Raw genomic sequence first — 18,254 nt, forward strand, 5'->3', positions numbered from 1 at the left:
TAATAAGATTTTCATAAAATAAATAAACTAGTTAATAGGAATGAATGAACATAAAATTGACTTTTTATTGATAAATTGAAAAATATATGAAACAAAAATAAAATTATTAATCATAATGTTATTTTTCGATATTAAATCATATATTTACATATTAAATGTCGCTCATGATAAATGCATTACCCGTATAAGATTAATATGCAGCATATATTTTGTTGTCTAACCTTATAAAATATAAAATTTAATAACAAAAAGAGAAAAATATATTCATACTGTAAATGATAACTAAAAACAAGTGTGATATAATTGTTTTAAGAACAATTTATATAGATGACTTTTAAGATAATCAAATGAGGATAGTTACTTCCAAAGGTATAACTGGAATATGTTTTTGGAGGCTAAATATAAGAAAAATTCTTCTTTAAAAATAAAAATTTACTTTCGCTAAATAAATATTTTTTTTGAGAGAATAATCTCATATTCTATATTTATCCCACAAAATATTTGTTGTGTCTCTTACACATTTAAATACTCGGTTAAGGATTAAATAATTAGCCCCTATCTTGATAAATTTTTACTGTTATCTTTGGTTTGCTATGTATTAGTGAATTTTTGATTTTCTTATTAAATCACTTTATGCAAAAATTTGAATAAAAAATAACTAAACATTCAAAATTATGTTAATCAAATTGAATTTTAAGAATTAAAAATTTTATTGAATTTTTAAAGTGTTTTATAATATTCTTATCAAGTTTCGAGCTTTTTTCATAATAACACAGCTTGGTAAAATTTGGGACACGAAATGTTTATCATGTTTTTTTTGCTTCCGATAATATATATAAGTCCAGAATCATACAAACTTTAAATTTGGGCCTTATGTATTGATAATAGAGAAAAATTAAAGACATTTTCAAGATTAGCGTCAAAAAATCTGATATAATCCTAAGTACAAAAATGATCTTTTTAACTTTCCATAATCCAAACTTTGTTAAGCTGTGTAATTCTTCTTTTAATTAAAATTAGGAATTTTAAATTTAGACAATTTTTAGATACACGTGTTTACATTATCGATGCCCAGAGAGTATTTGGATGTTTAACAATTCGTGGCACAGTGATAACACAATCAAATTAAAGCAAGATGACTATGAACTAGATTTCAACTATGAAATTAAAACCGTCGAAAAAGATAGCTTCAAAAAGTTAAAAAAGAGTTTGGATAAAAGATTAAACGAATATCCTAGTAATTATGATACGGATATAGAACCAAAAGCATTAAGAAAAGAAAAAAAGAAAACATTTAAACAGTCCACAACAACATACATTTTTATTGGCTCGATATTCGGTAGATTTTATAAAATACTTTTTTTTTGGAATTAGGGGAATGATATGGCGTAGTGGACCACTCAGTCGCCGCCTTAGCACCGATGTTTAACTGTGCTGTTTGCTTGTTTGGTTATTTGCATTTAACTCTTAAAAGAAATATATTGAATTGAAAATTGTAGTTATTGTTGTTAAATGTTTTTATCAATTAGATACTTACAACTTTTTTGATAAATCGATTTGTTTATCTGAAAATACACGAAAATTTATTGTTTTTTTAAAATAGAAATTTTTACAGATTTTTTGTTATGTTTGACGAACTCATAAAGTTACAAACAGATATTTCACATTAAAAACATTTATAATTTAATTTTCTGAAAAAAATATAATAGGTGAAAATTTCATATGTTTAACTGTTTTAAGATATATTGACAGAAGTGAAAAGTTTTTTTCGATATTTTTTATAACACACCATGATTTCTATCTCGACAATCTAATAAATTAGTTAACACCTTAATAGACGGCAATTTAATACTAGTACTTCGACTACATTCATTCCTAACAAAAAAACCTTTATTTCCAATTTTCGATCTCGAACTTTATTTTTATCTCTAGACATTATTAGTGAAAGGATTATAAAAATAAATTTGGTATATGGAAAAAATGAAAAAAATTTTGTCGTTGGTCACATCAGTATAAGGTACTTAATTAAATCACGGTTTATTATAAAAAAAATTTGAAAAAACGTTCTTTACACTTCTGTCAATATATCTTACAAACAGTTAAACATATGAAATTTTCACCTATTATATTTTTTTAGAAAATTAAATTATAAATGTTTTTTACGTAAAAATTTGTTTGTAACTCTATGAATTCGTCAAACATAACAAAAAATCTGTAAAAATTTCTATTTTGAAAAAACAACAAATTTTCGTGTATTTTCAGATAAACAAATCGATTTATCAAAAAAGTTGTAAGTATCTAATTGATAAAAACATATACATCTATAATTTATATTCTATGTTTTTTTTTTTGCAAGTTTTATTTTATGAGTTAAATCCAAATAACCAGAAAAACGATCCTTTTTATTCAGTTTTCAACTACGAGCAGACAAAAGTTAAAATCATCTGATCGACTTGAACATTTTTTTTTGATCATTAAGAAAATGACTGATTGACAAAAACTTTTGGATAAATAATTTGAAAGTTATTAGTATTTCAAAATATAGAATGTAGTTGAATGCTACTTATTTATCATTAGTCATTTGTACTGCACCTCCTCCTGCTTAGGTACACAAATGTGAATATCCAAAGCACTGGTCCAAAATTTGTTATCGACCAGTTATTTTTTAGTAATACGTGTTGTCATTTAAAAATCTCTATAAGATAATATCTTATCCTTATATTATAAGTAATATACCTAAAAATAATTTTATATTAATCATATGGAGATATATATGTAACTAGCAAAATTAAAAAAACTAATTATTTTAAGAGAAATTATTTTAAGTGATAATGTTAAAAGAATCTTTTTGTATATATATATTTTCGTTTTTGCTATAATATTTTCCTTATTATTCATATCTGTGTGCAGTTTATTTTATTAGTGCTTGGATAATGCTATATAAATGCATGCGACAACTAGAATACGATCTCACAGAAAATAGAGACGTGATCTCACGAAAATGTGATGTATTTAATAAATGTCATGAATTCAATAAATCAAATAGACAATATTGAAAAATATTGAAAAATATATTGTTTCACTATCTGATAAAAAACATGGATTTGTCGTGTTAATTTTTATACATTTTCTTACAATTTTAATAAGTAATCTATATTTTTTTTGCGCACAATGGACCAACAGGTCGAGTGCATGGGCATTATGTCCACCGCGATAATAACCAATCTATATTTTTAATAATAAAAAATAAATTCCATTTTTTGCTACATGTTTAAAAATATTTGTCTCAGTCCTACCATTAGTAGATTAAAATCTCTGGTCTTATCTAAATCCAAAAACAATTTAAATTCTCGATCTCACACTTTTTTAATTAAAAAACTTTATTCAGCCTATCCTTCAGTAAATTAAAAAAATAAATTAAATCTGTGGTTCTCGGATAAAAGAGTTGAAGTACAAAAGTTGTGTTAATAAGGTTAAATACATCATAATATTTAAAAATAAATACTCTTTTTTGTGGTGTAAAGGACTATGAAATGATTAATTTTAAACTTATACCCTATTACTCGAACACCATAGAAATAATATTTGATTCGCAAAATATAAAGATTGGAATATAGTTTTATAGAGCTATGAAGAGATTAATTTAATTAACCTTTATAAATTAATTTAATTTATAATTGAAATTAGATTGAAAACTATATATTTTAATAATATCTAAAGAAATTAAAAACATAAAATTAATATGTTGTAAAATACTATTCAACTAATCACACTATCTTATAATAAAATTTCAACTTATTATTATTGAAGTATTTTTTATTAATTATTAAAACTTCCCTAAACACCCTTAAAATTGCGCCTATTTAATGTAATATTACATAAAATATGGTCATATTTTTTTTAAAAACACATTATATTACACAACAGAAAACATAGCATAAAAAACATTTAAGATATAGTGTCAACTGGCTAAAAATAGATTACTATGATGATAGGTTTGCTCATAAATAAACATTTGTTCCTATTTTGCTTTATTTTTAATTAGTATAATTTCATGATGTTGAAAAGAAATATAAAAAATGCAAAAGCAAAGTTAAAGAAAAAAAAAGGGGTTTCACAAAAGGCTAAATTAACGATAAAAAAAATTGATAACGTTTTGCCAGTTTCAACCCCTTTAGGCTCAGTGCATTTTGATGAATTTTTAAAAGGCTGTAAAGAACAAAACGTACCCGTAATACCCGATGAGCCACATAAAAGTAGCAAAACAAATATTAAGAAAAAGAATAAAAAAGGCAATAGAATAAACAAAGGCAAAGGTAAAAAAATATCTAAAAATAAAGTCAAAGAAAAAAAAAAAGGCAAAAAAAAAAAAAAATCTAGTATAAAGAAAGTAGTTGTGAAACCCGATGATGAGCCCATAATTGATCTGACTCAACCACCTTTATTCCCATTGAATAAAACTTTACTCGTTTCTGGGAGTTTCGATGAACCTGAAATTTATTACCCAGTAAGTTGCTCCTATTAAAATACGTTCTTGTTATTATGAATGTAAAATAAATTATTACACCAGGACTTTGTGGTGGGAAAAATTGAACCTCCAACACTTAACAGACAATCATCGATCAAAGAGATAAATAATATAGAAAAACAAGCAAATAATGTTGTGGAAGAAATAAACAAAACACAAGAAAAAATAAAGATTTTAAAGGAAGTAAGTTTTATTAATTGCATAACGGAAAAATATTTATTTAAAATAGTATATATTATTTTAGAAACCAAAATTAAGTAATTTAGAGACGGCTGAGTTGGAAAATCAGCAGACTTTATTACTATCGTTATTAAGTGATTTTGAACATCATTTAGAACGGATTCGTGAAATTTTTAATGAAGATCGAATGGATACTATTATTGAGGATGACGAGGAACAATGGGTGGACGACGAAGAAAATGTATGTGAAGAAAAACCTGACAATACACAAATATGTTCATTTTTGAATGACTTACAAAATAATTGTGAACCACCAACTCAAGTTAGTTTCAACTTATATGGAACCTTCTAAAGAATCAAATGAAAAACTAACTGCCATAATTTGTGATTAAATTTTAAACGACTTTTAGGATGTAAGTAAATGGTACAACATGATGGATCTCACCTATCTTTTAACACCTTCAACATCATCCAGTAAGGACCTCAATATTCCTATGTCTAATAGTTTAGAAAAGATATTTAACGAACTTAAGGGAAAAAATGCGAATGAAGCTCAAGATGATGAACGTAATAATATTTTTAAACGCTTAAGAAAAAAATTTTCAATACTGATTCCACCACCAATTTTAAATGTAAGTTAAGCTTTATGGGTAAATAATAACAAAATTATTTTGTAAAAAAAAACTAGTGAATATGAAATATTTTTATATCAAATTAAAATTAATATTCTATCATGATTAGACTAAACCATGGGCACCCCTTTGGATAGCAAGGGAGGACATGGAAACTGAGCTATCTCCCAGAATGTGGTACTAAAAAAAAATCTGTATACAATTATTATAAATCACTTAATTTGTCGAATAATAAAAATATGATTAATAATAACTATTATTTTATTAAACTATTTAATAGTTATTATTAGTTATTTTATTCGTTTCTTCTAGTTCAATATTTCAATCGTAAAAAAATTGTTCATTCCTTATGTATTATAAGGGTTTTAGCTTTAATTTCTCAAATGAAAACACACATAAATAATTAGCTTATTTAATAGATAATGATCTAATTAAGATAAGAAAACTTTTAGGCTAGTATTTCGGAAGTTCTTAACAATTTAAAGTAATAACTAGAAGTGAAGAGTACTGCTGCTTTTGTAACTAAACATTTCCCGGCCTTACTCTTCCTTTCATCTACATATAAATACGTCAATTACTTCCAAAAGTTGTTATCAACCAATCATTTTCTTAATCATTATCTATTAAATAAGCTAATTATTTATGTGTGTTATTATTTGAGTAATTTAAGTTAAATTTTTTCCGGAATTATTACAAAAAAAAAAATGTTTGACGAGTAAAAAAAAGTCTTCCTTAGATTTTATCAGATAGGCGGTGTTGTTGATTGGTATAACACAAATTACAATCAGAACTTTTATAAGAGATGGAGGCTAGGCTAGAGCTAACGATCTTTTTTTAATATTTTAAATAAATAAAATATTTATAATTATAATTGTAATTTTGTCAGGCTGAAAAAGGTGACGCTGTCTGGATGGATAAAAAGCTTCGCAAAGACCATAAAGAAATGATAGATGGCACGGATAAGTTAAAGTTGTTCCAATGCTGGCAAGAATTTGAAGACAAGTACAAAATAATTAATGCATTGGTCGTGTCTGTAAAGGATGTCATAAAATCAACAAAACCTGTTAGATTCTTAATATTTCAAAAATTACGCAGTGATACGATCACATATAGAGTGCTCATAACTCTATTTTTATAACTAACAAAAACAGCCAACTCGACTTTAGAGCATTGACACAGAAACGCATAAAATACTAACAAAACAGCACATATAAACACTTTAGATATTCGCGATCAGTCCAATACAATAATACGACCTAGACGGCAGTAAGTTCTGCTATCCTCATGATCATAGCGTCACATGCATAATTATATAACGTACCATTATCTCGAATTAATTTAATCTAATTACTTGATTTACGACGTATGTGCATGTTAAAGTCGAGTTGGGTGTTGTTTAACTTGTTGTAATTTGGATTAACTTCATCTCTACATGTCCAGCAAGTTGTAATATCATCATTATTATTATTTATTGCTTATTTTAAATAAATAACATTATCCTTTTTTAATTGAGAATGTCAAATTATTGTATCGTGACCCTTGGTAATTCTTCTATGGAAATATAAATTAAATTGGAAACCTCAGTACCTAAGGTAGAAATTGCCTAACCAATTATCTCTCGTAGGACCCTTAGACTATTGTTGACGAGCACTTAGGTATAGCCACCTAAGGAGAAATGGGTAGGGATGACGATATCTCTGGTATTGTCTTAAACGCTCAGTAAGGAATTCCTTTTCGTGTACTGAAAATTTTATATACTGCTCTCTTATCGTGAACGATTTTTCAGAGTTAATTGATAGTTTACTCAATTTGTATTTTAAATGTGTTTTACGTAACAATTGTAATATTTATATTATCATATAATTAATAAAATATTAGCTAATCTAGAATATCATAAGACCATCTATAACTACTACTTAAAGCGTATATATAATAACCAGACAATTAGGATTACAGAATCAGAGTGGAATTAAGTAGGTTTCTATAACAATATTCTTGAATTTTTGTTCAAAACAAGTAATTCGGACTTTTAAATGAAAGGGACATCTTACTACTTATAAAGCTTTTGAAATCTGGAATATTTAACAACCAGTTTTTTATTTAACCAAATTTTAATTTTTGAAAGATAGATTTTTAAAGATATTAAATAATGTTATTTTTATCACTGTACTAAAGTAGAATTATTAAATATTTTGTCATTTGTATACGAAGAACAGCCACTCAATAACTATAATAAAGACTTAATAGGTGCCTTAAGTATATTATTCAATCAGTCTTTATCAGATAAATACGATCCAGCGGCCTCAGCTCCAAAAACCCAAAAATAAATAAAACTCCGATTTGAACACCTCTAATAGTCTCGATAAAACAGTAGTTGAAATCCCTAGAACCGAATACTCCAATAATTTGAGGACTCTAATAACAAATTAATTATCGAACCATCGAAAATCTGAGTGATTATTATTCTCATCATTAATAATCCTAAAAATTGTTGCTTCTATGTATTGAATACTTTTCTAACTCATAATGCTTAATATATTATTTTAGAATAACTGCTGTATCACGTCATGCTTCACAGTTTGGGTGTAAAGTATTGTAAATGTTATAATTTTTTTTTGTTCTCATAAATGTCCATGGGGTAAAATGTAATTTTGAAATAAGGGCTATTTAATATTCTCATTACTTAAGAACTCCTCAAGTTCTCGTTTTCGTTATCTATAATATTATTTTCATTTTTATTATTATTGTGTACGCTACTAATATTCTGATTAACTTGTTAAATTCTCAACTGTTCAATGCTCGCTTGGAGTTCTACAATAATTTTTTCTAATGATTCCTTTTAGTTTTGTAATTGAGCTAGAGTACTTTGATTGATTAAAATTTAGTTAGTCTGGGTAATTATATTATCAAAGAAGTTTATTGTTGTCGATAAACGACGGCACGATCCGTGGTACGTAACTTGATCTAGATAACTATGTTGATACACTTAACACTGTAGCAAACTAAATTTTTGTTATGCTTTATACTTGTTAAATGATACTCTAAAATTTGATATTTTACAGCGAAATATACGTTTTGCTCGTTCAATAAATATAACGCAACCACTTCTATACATGAAAAACTGTTATAGGTAAAATTAATTTTCCTCGCTTTTATTTTAGTTTTATTATGCAAGCAAAGACGTCAAAGAAAAATTTATTTCTGACCAGAGTAAACTTTTGCAATCCCTCGATGAATTTAAACACTCTGTTAAAAACACATTTTTGCCAGCGGGACTGGAAGACTATTGGAAGATATATCCAGAATCATTAAGACTTGGGATGAGATCTTGTTTTGACATTACAATTCAGTCAAAAGAACGTATAATTGAAAAAGTGACTCCTTTAGAAAAAATGTGTTTCATAGAACAAAATAAATTCATACCAAAAGGTGTCAATTGCGATTGTAAGTTAAACTTTAGTTAAGTTGGTTCATTTAATAGATTATATCATTTCAACTGAAATCTGTGTCTAGGCAATATCAAAAAAGAAAATTCAAATGACAGTGAAATCGTTGTAGTTACCCACAATTATTGATGCTGAAATAAAAAATTCGAACAGTAAAAATCAATAGTTTCATTTTAAAAATGTAAAATATAAATTTTTAATTATTAATACATGATTTGTTGCATAGAGTCAGTTTAAGTAAGACTAATTGATGTAACCCTCCTTTTTTTCAAGATTTAATTAAGATTGAAATAAATAAAATGAACACATTAAACTGTCATAATACACTCGACACTATCACAATATGATATAACAGAGGACTGCTCTGTTTGTGTCCACAATGATGGTCGTTCATTTAAAAATTATTAACACTTTTATTTATAAATTATATTCATAAGCTTAGAATAACATGTTTGTTTTTTCTTTGAGAAAATTCACAAATTATACTTATCAGCTCTTTTTAACTAACTATAATAATATTATATGAAGTGTCGAAATGATTTGTGTATTATTCGCATGTATTTATGTATTTAATGTATTAATTCATATATTTTATGATGACTTGTCAATAAAATAGCAACATTGCGAGAATGACACAATGATGATTGTGCGGGGATAAAAAAAAATACTATAAAAGGGCTGAGTGCTGAAGGCTTGAAGAGAGTCTGTCTCTAAATATTCATTGAGCTGGTCGAATCGTGCTTTCGACATCGATACGCCAAGTTCGTAATCATCATTGTGAAATTCTTCTTCTTTTCTACTCATCTTTTTTAGTAATTTTTGCATTATTACAAAACCTTTAACCAAACATCGAAATAGATATATAACTAGCTTTTGTCTATATGTACAGGTCGAATTTTTTTATTAAGAATGATATAAAAATTTGTATTTTAGTGCTTCCTGAAAACTTATTATCGAGGATTATATCATTTATATTATTAATAAAAAGGCAGAAATAACAGAAAAAACGGTTTGGGGGCTGTATTTTACCCTCTAGACAAATGTTAAAAGAAAATATGAGTAGGGGGTCTATGATAATGAATATGAATCCATAAGTGTTAACGGAAACATGTAAATAAAAACAGATCGAGTTAATATGATTTCGGTTCACTAAATGATCTTTTATTTACATATAGCATTTTGCACACATAAAGGTAAAACAATGAATGGTGATTTATTGCAATTATAAAGAATTAACTGTCTACAGACAGACTAGCATCAGAACGGCCTTTGTATTTTGTGAGTTGTATAACTACAAATGGTCGATGTAATTTAAACAAAATGCTCATACAGAGTGTATTTAAGAAATCATTTCAGAACAAATTCACATATCAATTATTAACTGGATTAATCATTTAAATAAAATAAACCTGTGACCTTATACTCATGATAATTCTATTACGTTAAAAGGTATACAAATAGTATTTACCATAAAAAAATTGTATTGATCCATATATGTTTCAAAAAGTTATAGCATTATAAAATTAATAATATTAAAAATTTTTTTTTTACACTCATAAAAACTCGTATTTTTTTTATTAGCTTTAATGTCTGTTTTCACTGTGAAGGCAAAATAAAGCCCGACACTTTTTTTTTTATAATGAAGTGTATTACATTAGCTTTAATTTAAAATATATATAAAATTGTCAGTTTCCGAAACACTTTCAAAAGTTAATTTTTTGTGAAAGTTTTTTTTTTAAATCCCCTCCTATAGGCAGATAAAGAGTCAGATTAAATATATATTTAGCTATTGATAATAGTTATATCTCATAACGGTAATTATTTTTAAATTACTTTTTATTATGAAGAAATAAGTTTTTTTTTTGTTATTAGATTATCTATATACAGAGTATTCAGTAAGTGAATCAATTATTACAAACGATAAGAACAATAGAAATCTGTTTCATCACTTACTGAACACTCAGTATAATGATTAGGTTTTTTATTGAATTTTTACAAAAAATATATCATAAAAAATTATTTATTTCTAGTATACCCTATTAAAAGTAAGATCAGTGTTTTATAAATAAAGTGCTAGTAGTTTTAAAATGCAGATAATAGTTTTTTGAAAATGGCGTCTTTTATGATAGTATAATTTTGAGGTATATTTTTAATTTCTAAAATTAAAGGGATTTTCCAATTTTTGCAACAATAAATTCAATTAGATTATGATTGTGTTCTTTTGTAGTAATTACATTGAAATCGATCCAATGAGAACCGAGAATTTTTTACGGAATGAAATAAATAAGACACACACCATCATCTCAAAGCTAATACTTTCTCAGCTTCGTATCGAAACTAAACCATTATTTTGTTTTCACATTTGAAAAACAGGATTAAAAGTAATCTGTGAGTTTCAATTTCATTTTTTCAAGTTGCAAATTTACAATAATTTTTTTTAATACAAACCCACAGAATTTTTGGATCTGCTTATTTTTTTTAAAACCTTATTAAATATTTTTTAACTCTAATTACTAATTATAAAATAATAAATAAATAATATATTTTGATCTTTATACAAAATGTAAAAATCAGTATCATAATGACATAATTACATAATTACAGTGAAACTTTGTTTTTTAAGTACACACTTAATTTGTTAGTATAGAAATACTTAAACATTATTGGTATTTATAATGTTACAATATGTAATAGATGATAATTATTTAAATATTAGAATGTATTAATACAAAATAAGGAATAATTTTAAATAAAAATTAAAAAACAATAACGTCAAAGTATAATTATCTAATTTACAATTGAATTTAACATAATATGTAATAGTTTTGAAAGAGCTTCCAAGTTGAATTAATATTTAAGTCTGCATTAATGGTTGTTGCAGTTAAAATATTATGTATTATAAATATTTCTAAGAACCCTATTATGTCAAGTCAGATTATGATAAAAAATTGGTAACATTGAAATATTTACCAAAATTATATAATAAAATTATAAATGTTAATAACTTATAATGTTACTTAAAGTAACAAAAATGTTACAAAATAATAGCGATTATAATAAAATAATTGATAAATAACAAAGTAAAAATGGTACATGATTTTAAATAAAATCTAATAAAATTAAAATTGGCTGTACAACTCTATTCATAAATTATAATAATAATAATAAAACTGGCAATAATATGTTTGAAAAATGTCATTAAAATAAATATATATATATATTTTCATACTTATACAAAAAATATTAAATCATAAGTCAGATTTTACTCCCATACATGGAACATAGTCTATAGCCATAAGGCATGCAAAAAGAGTCATCACCATTTTTGGCTTTACTTCTGTTATATCTTCAGGTAATGCATATACTCTAGCACCAGTTTTCCTGGCCATTGAAATGGCATATTTAGCATTTGCTAATTTATCCTTAAAATAAATAACATACTATTATATGTTAATGTTAATTAAAAAAAAATAATAATTAACACATTGTAGTAAAATCAATATTTTCATGGAATATGTGAAAACTAATATAGCATAATATTGAGTAATAATATTAAAAATGTAAAGGTAATACATTAATTTTTAAAGGTTTTTCAGAAAAAAAAAATCACCTCAAGTTCGCTGCCATCTTTAACATTATCATAATTAATAGTGCCTGGTTTAATAGCATCAATTAAATCAATAACAATTCTACCATCTGATAGAGTTTGATCTTGGAATCCTTTTAAAGCTGTTTCTTTGTTAGCACTTTGTAATTTATTGTTTACCCAGGTAACAATCTCTTTTTCAACAATTGGACTTCCCGTATTAGCTAATTGTGTAAGAACTGAGAGTGTATAAGCTCTCATCAGTTGCCAAATTAAAGCTGTAATTTAATGTGTTAATAAAACTAAAATATTATTTCTATAACTAGTTATTATGTAAATTAAGTTTTTAAAATAGTAAATATATTTTATATCATAGAAATAATTTTTAAGTAATAATGAGCAAATAAAAAACTATTTTTTTGGAGAACTAAAAATAATTTATCACTAGTTTTAAAAGTAAATGAAACTTTTTTATGCCCAAATTAGTTAGAGCTTAAGCAAAACTAAATCTTATTTTAAAGTGTAAACTGAATAGTTCTGATTGAGTTTGTGTAATTGTTTTTTTAATCAATGGTAAACTGGTTAAAAACCTAATAGCTATTTAATTTATATTAATAAGTTAAAAAACCCCTTTCTAAAGAAATATTGGTAAAAAATTCTAATAAAATTTCTAAATTTGTGATTGTTAGATAAATATCTTACTTTTTTCTTCAACTTAAATACCCATTTATATATAAAACATAAGTCTAGAGGTTAATTTTTTTTAATAATATTTATAATGATATAAATTAAATATATTACATGATACTTAATTTAAAGTATATTTAAAGATGTAAGGAATATTCTCAAAAGTTAACTTTTCATAAAAAAAAGTTCTTATTTTTGAATTTTTATTGTGAGCAGGTAAACAATCATATTTTCAAAAAATACTAAATGAAAGAAATGTATCTTTATAACAAAAATTTGTTTTGATTTTATTCAATTCTCAAAAAGTATGGTAGTTTTAGATAAAAAGTTTAGAAATTATTAAAACTTGTCAATTTTAGTAATCGTATTTTATGTGAGGATTACCATGATGGTAATCCTCACATAAAATACGATTTCCCTGTAAATGATTTACAGGGAAGAAAGATTTTTTTAAAAATTTTGAAAGTAATTTTATTACTTAGATACAACTTTTGAATTTTAAACATATCATTAAAAATTGGTCCAGTAGAAGCTAAGAACTTATGATAACAGACACAATAAAATTTATCATAATAAAATCGAAATTAAATTTAATAATCTGTAGCATAATATAGCTAATTTTAATAAAAACTTTTTAATTAAATTGTAACTAAATTTTGATATACAATCAAAATTTATACTTTTAAATACTCACCAAGGGTAAGAGTAGCATTTCCATCATTTAAATCTTGCCCTGCAATTCCTACAAGAGAAAACTTTAATTGACGACCTAATTCAACAGCATAGTTACAATTCTCTAATTTTTCCATAAACATCCTGAGCTTGGTGAATTTTCTAAAAAAGATATATTAGTTATCTAAGGTCATAATGTGTATAAAATATATTACCTATGGACTTTAGACCAATTAACAATCCCTGGTTTGATAATGTCATATAATTGGAATATAACAAGACCATCTGCTAAATCTGAGTAAAGCCAGTTAACATGTGGTGCCACACCCATTGAGTTCATCCAATTTCTGTATGCTACACACAATATAATAAAATTTGAGTTTAGTAAAATATTAATAACCTTAAAATTGTTTAAATATACTTTTTTCTTCTCTTGTTTCTTCAATATTTTCCAAACCTTCAATTTCTCCCTCAGGTTTATCTAATCCAGGATGGTTGTTAAATAAATTTGCCACAAAGGCCAAATTTAACTTGTATACACCATTAACTACATCAGAAGGAGTAACAAAACTTCGACATCCTAATTTTGCGGCTTGTTGTAACATTATTTCAGCTCGTCTGTTAATATCAGGTTCCTAAAAAGTTACAAAAATATATAGTAGTATAATCTTCTTGATATAATTAATAAATACAAAAAATAAATATTATTACCATTAATGCTGACATATCAACGTCAGAATCTTGAGGAGCAATTTGTTTCATCAGGTAAGTATAAATTTCTGAATCAGTAATATCACTTTGAAAGTTATGACACTGTCTACAAAATAAAATGAAAATTTAATAGTAAAAAACAAGTTTAAAATAATCAAACATTATAAAAAAATTAAATTATACTATTAATTTATCATTTGATTCCATATAAAACAAATTTAGGCAAAATAAATTTAAAAATAAAATAATATTAAAATGTTTTTTTGTGGTAAATCCCCAGATAATAAAACTTACCTAGAAACACCAGCACGATTTAAGTGATAATTCACCCATCTTAGCAGTATAGCTTCAGGGGACAATTTAATGAGTTCTTCAATTTTCTCACCATCTTGTAACAGTGTAGCAAGACCAGGACAGTTTTCAAGAGTTATTTGATTAAACAGCCCAATCTATACATATATCTTTATTATTATACAGTCGTCACTATTAAATACATAAATAACAAATTCATTTACTCGAATAATTTGCCACAAAAGTCCTAGAACTAAATGAGGTTTTCCTTTAGCAAGATCATGAGCATCTATATTAACAATATTGCATCCAATAGCTTGACTTGATACTAAAGCTAAAGTTAAATTTTCTAATTTTTTGTATACTGTTAAATTGCTTTTTGTAGTTTCTTTATTGATTGCTCGTTCATCAATTGTATCAGGACATGAGTGATTAATAATTTTACTAAAAATACAATCTATTAGCAGTAATAATCACAATAATAATCAATTAAGTAAATCTATTAGTACATAAAACCAGTGTTAGCCTTAGACTTTTTAGTGCATTGTGCAAATATTATTTTGGTGCCTTTAAAAAATTTTATGAATGCATCAATCATATTAAATTGACCACTGGATAGAAAATAAATATGCATGTTGATTTTTTTTAATTTTATTTATCCTAGGTACATTGCATTTTGTTATAAAAAAGAACTATTTTAAATAACTGAATTTTTTTTTTTTATGGTAGATTTAGTATGCTATATTCTTTTACAACGGCCAAGCGTATTATGGCATTTTTTTGAATCACTGTATAAATTATAAAATGTCTTGTTCAAAAAATAATCCATGCTTTCAACTTCAGATCCCCAATTCACTAATAGTCAATTCACTTCCACACTATCAAATAAATTCATTCAAATAAACAAAACTATTAAAATCAAAGTTTATTTTATGATCACAAATTAAGTACTAAGAGTTTTCACAAAATTTAATAAAAAAATTCCACCCCTATAAAAAATTATGGCATACTGCAACTTGTTTTACATGTTAAGTTTCGTTTCAAATTTGAAACTTTAATACACATGAAAATAGTTTTTATAAATATAATAAACTTACCAAAGTAAAATTCCATCTTTTACTTTATCATACAAGTTTTTGCCTTCACTTTCAATAGGTAGTAGATGTTTTAAATCAGTATCATGTCTTAGATTGCTATTGATCCAATCTGAAAACGCTAGTTGTTCTTCCAGTCTTACTGAATGTGTAGTTCCTTCACTTGAAGCATCAGACATACCTCCTAAAGTTTCTAAATTTTCTTTTTTGGAAACAACTTGTTTAAAAGAACTTGCTACTTCGCCTGCTTTTAAATCAGTACAGAGCTAAAAAAATAATTCAATAATGAGGGATAGATCATTTTCTTAAAATATCATACAAACCTTTTTAAATTCTGAAAATAATAATTTTCCTTTAGTTTGGGTCTTTTTATTGCCATAGTCTTCAATCATTTTTCGAACTTTCCAGGCAGGTAATTTGAAACCACAAAGTTCCAACGCTTCTTGCAATTCAGATAAATCGATTGATCCATCATTATTTTTATCAAACTATAAATAGTATATAATAATTAATAAATAAATGCTTATGCTGCTTGTAAATAATTGATTTTCTAAAAAAAAAACAAAATTTTTTTAGTTTTTTTCAAATTTTAAAAAAGCCATTTTTTAGTTTTTTTTTGCAAAAAATGTTGACAATTCAATAATAATTTTATGAGAAATACTCATTGAGTATCTATTTAATTTAATACACAAAGTGGGTAAGTAGTGAGGATAGATACATCTTATATTGACATATATTTAAAAATCATATCTTATCTGTACTTTATACCTTGTACTTAAAACTTGTAACTTAAAAGCATATAAAATAATTTTAGCAATTATATAAATTAAATTAGCATTTAAAAAAATAATTAAATTTCTTCTATGAATCTACTTAGTGACGGTAATATTAGGATATTTCCTTTATTAATAATTAAAATGGTACCCCATTAAATAACATGAAGTAACAGTTTTTGAAAATAAATATATGAATACATAAAAAATGGATTATAAAAGTATGAAATAAATATATTCATTTAAAAATAAATAAGCAAGTCATTATAACATAATATAATCATGAGGGTAGTTTTTGAAATAAACTTTTTTAACTATTTAGTTTTTTTAATAACTGAGTTTACCAGTAGAAGAGCAAAATACTATAATATGAATAAATACTACAAAATACTATGAAATGTTAACAGGAATTGACTTCTACATTAGAATTAGAGATTTTTTTTTTAAACGATATCAAGTTATCAATTGTTCGTTATCACAATAATATATTTTTTAATGCAACATTTCTTCTAATCAAATTCGTATAAAATATATGTAAATTCGATTTCCCGTATAATTTGATAAACACTTTGACGCCACTTTATTGAAAACTACATTCATTATTAATAAAACAAATAACATTATAACATTAATTTAAAATTACATATATATAGAATTATTTGATATTTTAACAATATTGACTTTCTTTAAATATTCTATCGCACTCAAGTTTACTTTAAACGTATGTAATAAGTAAACAAGTCCATGACAAGGTCCAACCAATATTTTATAATGACCGTCAGCAATCACAACTTGCTTTTTTTCGCAGGCAGGCAATATAATTTGTCATAGACATAATAGTCGAAACGAATATGCAGTACACCTACTTACGACGGTTACTTAGTATTATAAACATATAAAGAAATAAATGGGATGGAATAAATCAAGATCACGATTTACGTCGTATTGTTTATCTAAAATAAGGAGGTAATACAAACGATGACGTTACCTTGGAAAACTGTTCCTTGAGTTCTTCGTCTGCTGTAAGATTCGCGTTGCCGTTTAAAGCATTTATATAATTTGAAACTTTAGACATTTTTGATCATGTGATTATTTTTGACTCTATTAGATGAAGCGCTAGCTTAATTTTGAGTAACGACGTCAATGGTAACTTTGGATAAATAAATTTGGCACTTTTGATTTCGTTGTACTTAATGTTAAGTATGTTTTCGTTGTTGAAAACTATGAATAAATTAACTCGACGGTGATTATTATACGGTTATAAAAAAATTAATAAAAAAACGTTAACAGAAAATCACAACAACACTGACTGAACACTAACTCTTGAGTGAATAACGATATTATGTTAGTATTGGAGAAAGGTGCGCCTCGCACACGCTACGCAGCAATGTGGCGAGCTGTGAGAATGTGATCCGTGTTGTATTCGGCAGTGCCTCTTGCCACCAACGTGTACAACTCACACGCGGAGCGAGGCGGGGGGTAAGTCGGTGTGGGCTTATGACTCACACGACGGTAGTTCACTGGCTGATTCACGGTAAACCCTTTTTATCGGTTACACGTCAAGTCCAGTACCAGACTAGCACGATAAAAATTGCCGCCGTCTTACTCATATTGAAACCTTACGGAACTTGTCGTACATGGTCGACAGACAATA

At 25.6% G+C, this 18,254-nt stretch overlaps 2 protein-coding genes across 2 annotated transcripts; one reads left to right on the top strand and one right to left on the bottom strand.

The window, feature by feature from the left end:
• Nucleotides 1–3,931: 3,931 nt before the first annotated feature.
• Nucleotides 3,932–8,953, top strand: LOC126897311 (uncharacterized). Its single transcript, XM_050670824.1, has 7 exons — nucleotides 3,932–4,507; nucleotides 4,571–4,711; nucleotides 4,773–5,030; nucleotides 5,119–5,340; nucleotides 6,227–6,403; nucleotides 8,502–8,784; nucleotides 8,854–8,953. Exons 1-7 carry the CDS (start codon nucleotides 4,055–4,057, stop codon nucleotides 8,913–8,915), a joined length of 1,596 nt encoding a protein of 531 aa, XP_050526781.1. The 5' UTR covers nucleotides 3,932–4,054; the 3' UTR covers nucleotides 8,916–8,953.
• A 3,053-nt stretch (nucleotides 8,954–12,006) lies between these two features.
• LOC126897309 (plastin-3) lies at nucleotides 12,007–18,015 on the bottom strand. The gene is made up of 11 exons (XM_050670818.1): nucleotides 17,589–18,015; nucleotides 16,151–16,315; nucleotides 15,831–16,093; nucleotides 14,958–15,177; nucleotides 14,737–14,891; nucleotides 14,443–14,548; nucleotides 14,153–14,366; nucleotides 13,947–14,085; nucleotides 13,754–13,893; nucleotides 12,397–12,650; nucleotides 12,007–12,208 (listed from the first exon to the last, which is right to left on the bottom strand). The coding sequence occupies exons 1-11, from the start codon at nucleotides 17,673–17,675 to the stop codon at nucleotides 12,035–12,037; spliced, it is 1,917 nt and encodes a 638-aa protein (XP_050526775.1). The 5' UTR covers nucleotides 17,676–18,015; the 3' UTR covers nucleotides 12,007–12,034.
• Between the last annotated feature and the right edge of the window lie 239 nt (nucleotides 18,016–18,254).

The sequence above is a fragment of the Daktulosphaira vitifoliae genome, unplaced genomic scaffold (genome assembly GCF_025091365.1).
Source record: "Daktulosphaira vitifoliae isolate Bord-2020 unplaced genomic scaffold, ASM2509136v1 Scaffold_2, whole genome shotgun sequence".
Taxonomy (NCBI): Eukaryota; Metazoa; Arthropoda; class Insecta; order Hemiptera; family Phylloxeridae; genus Daktulosphaira; species Daktulosphaira vitifoliae.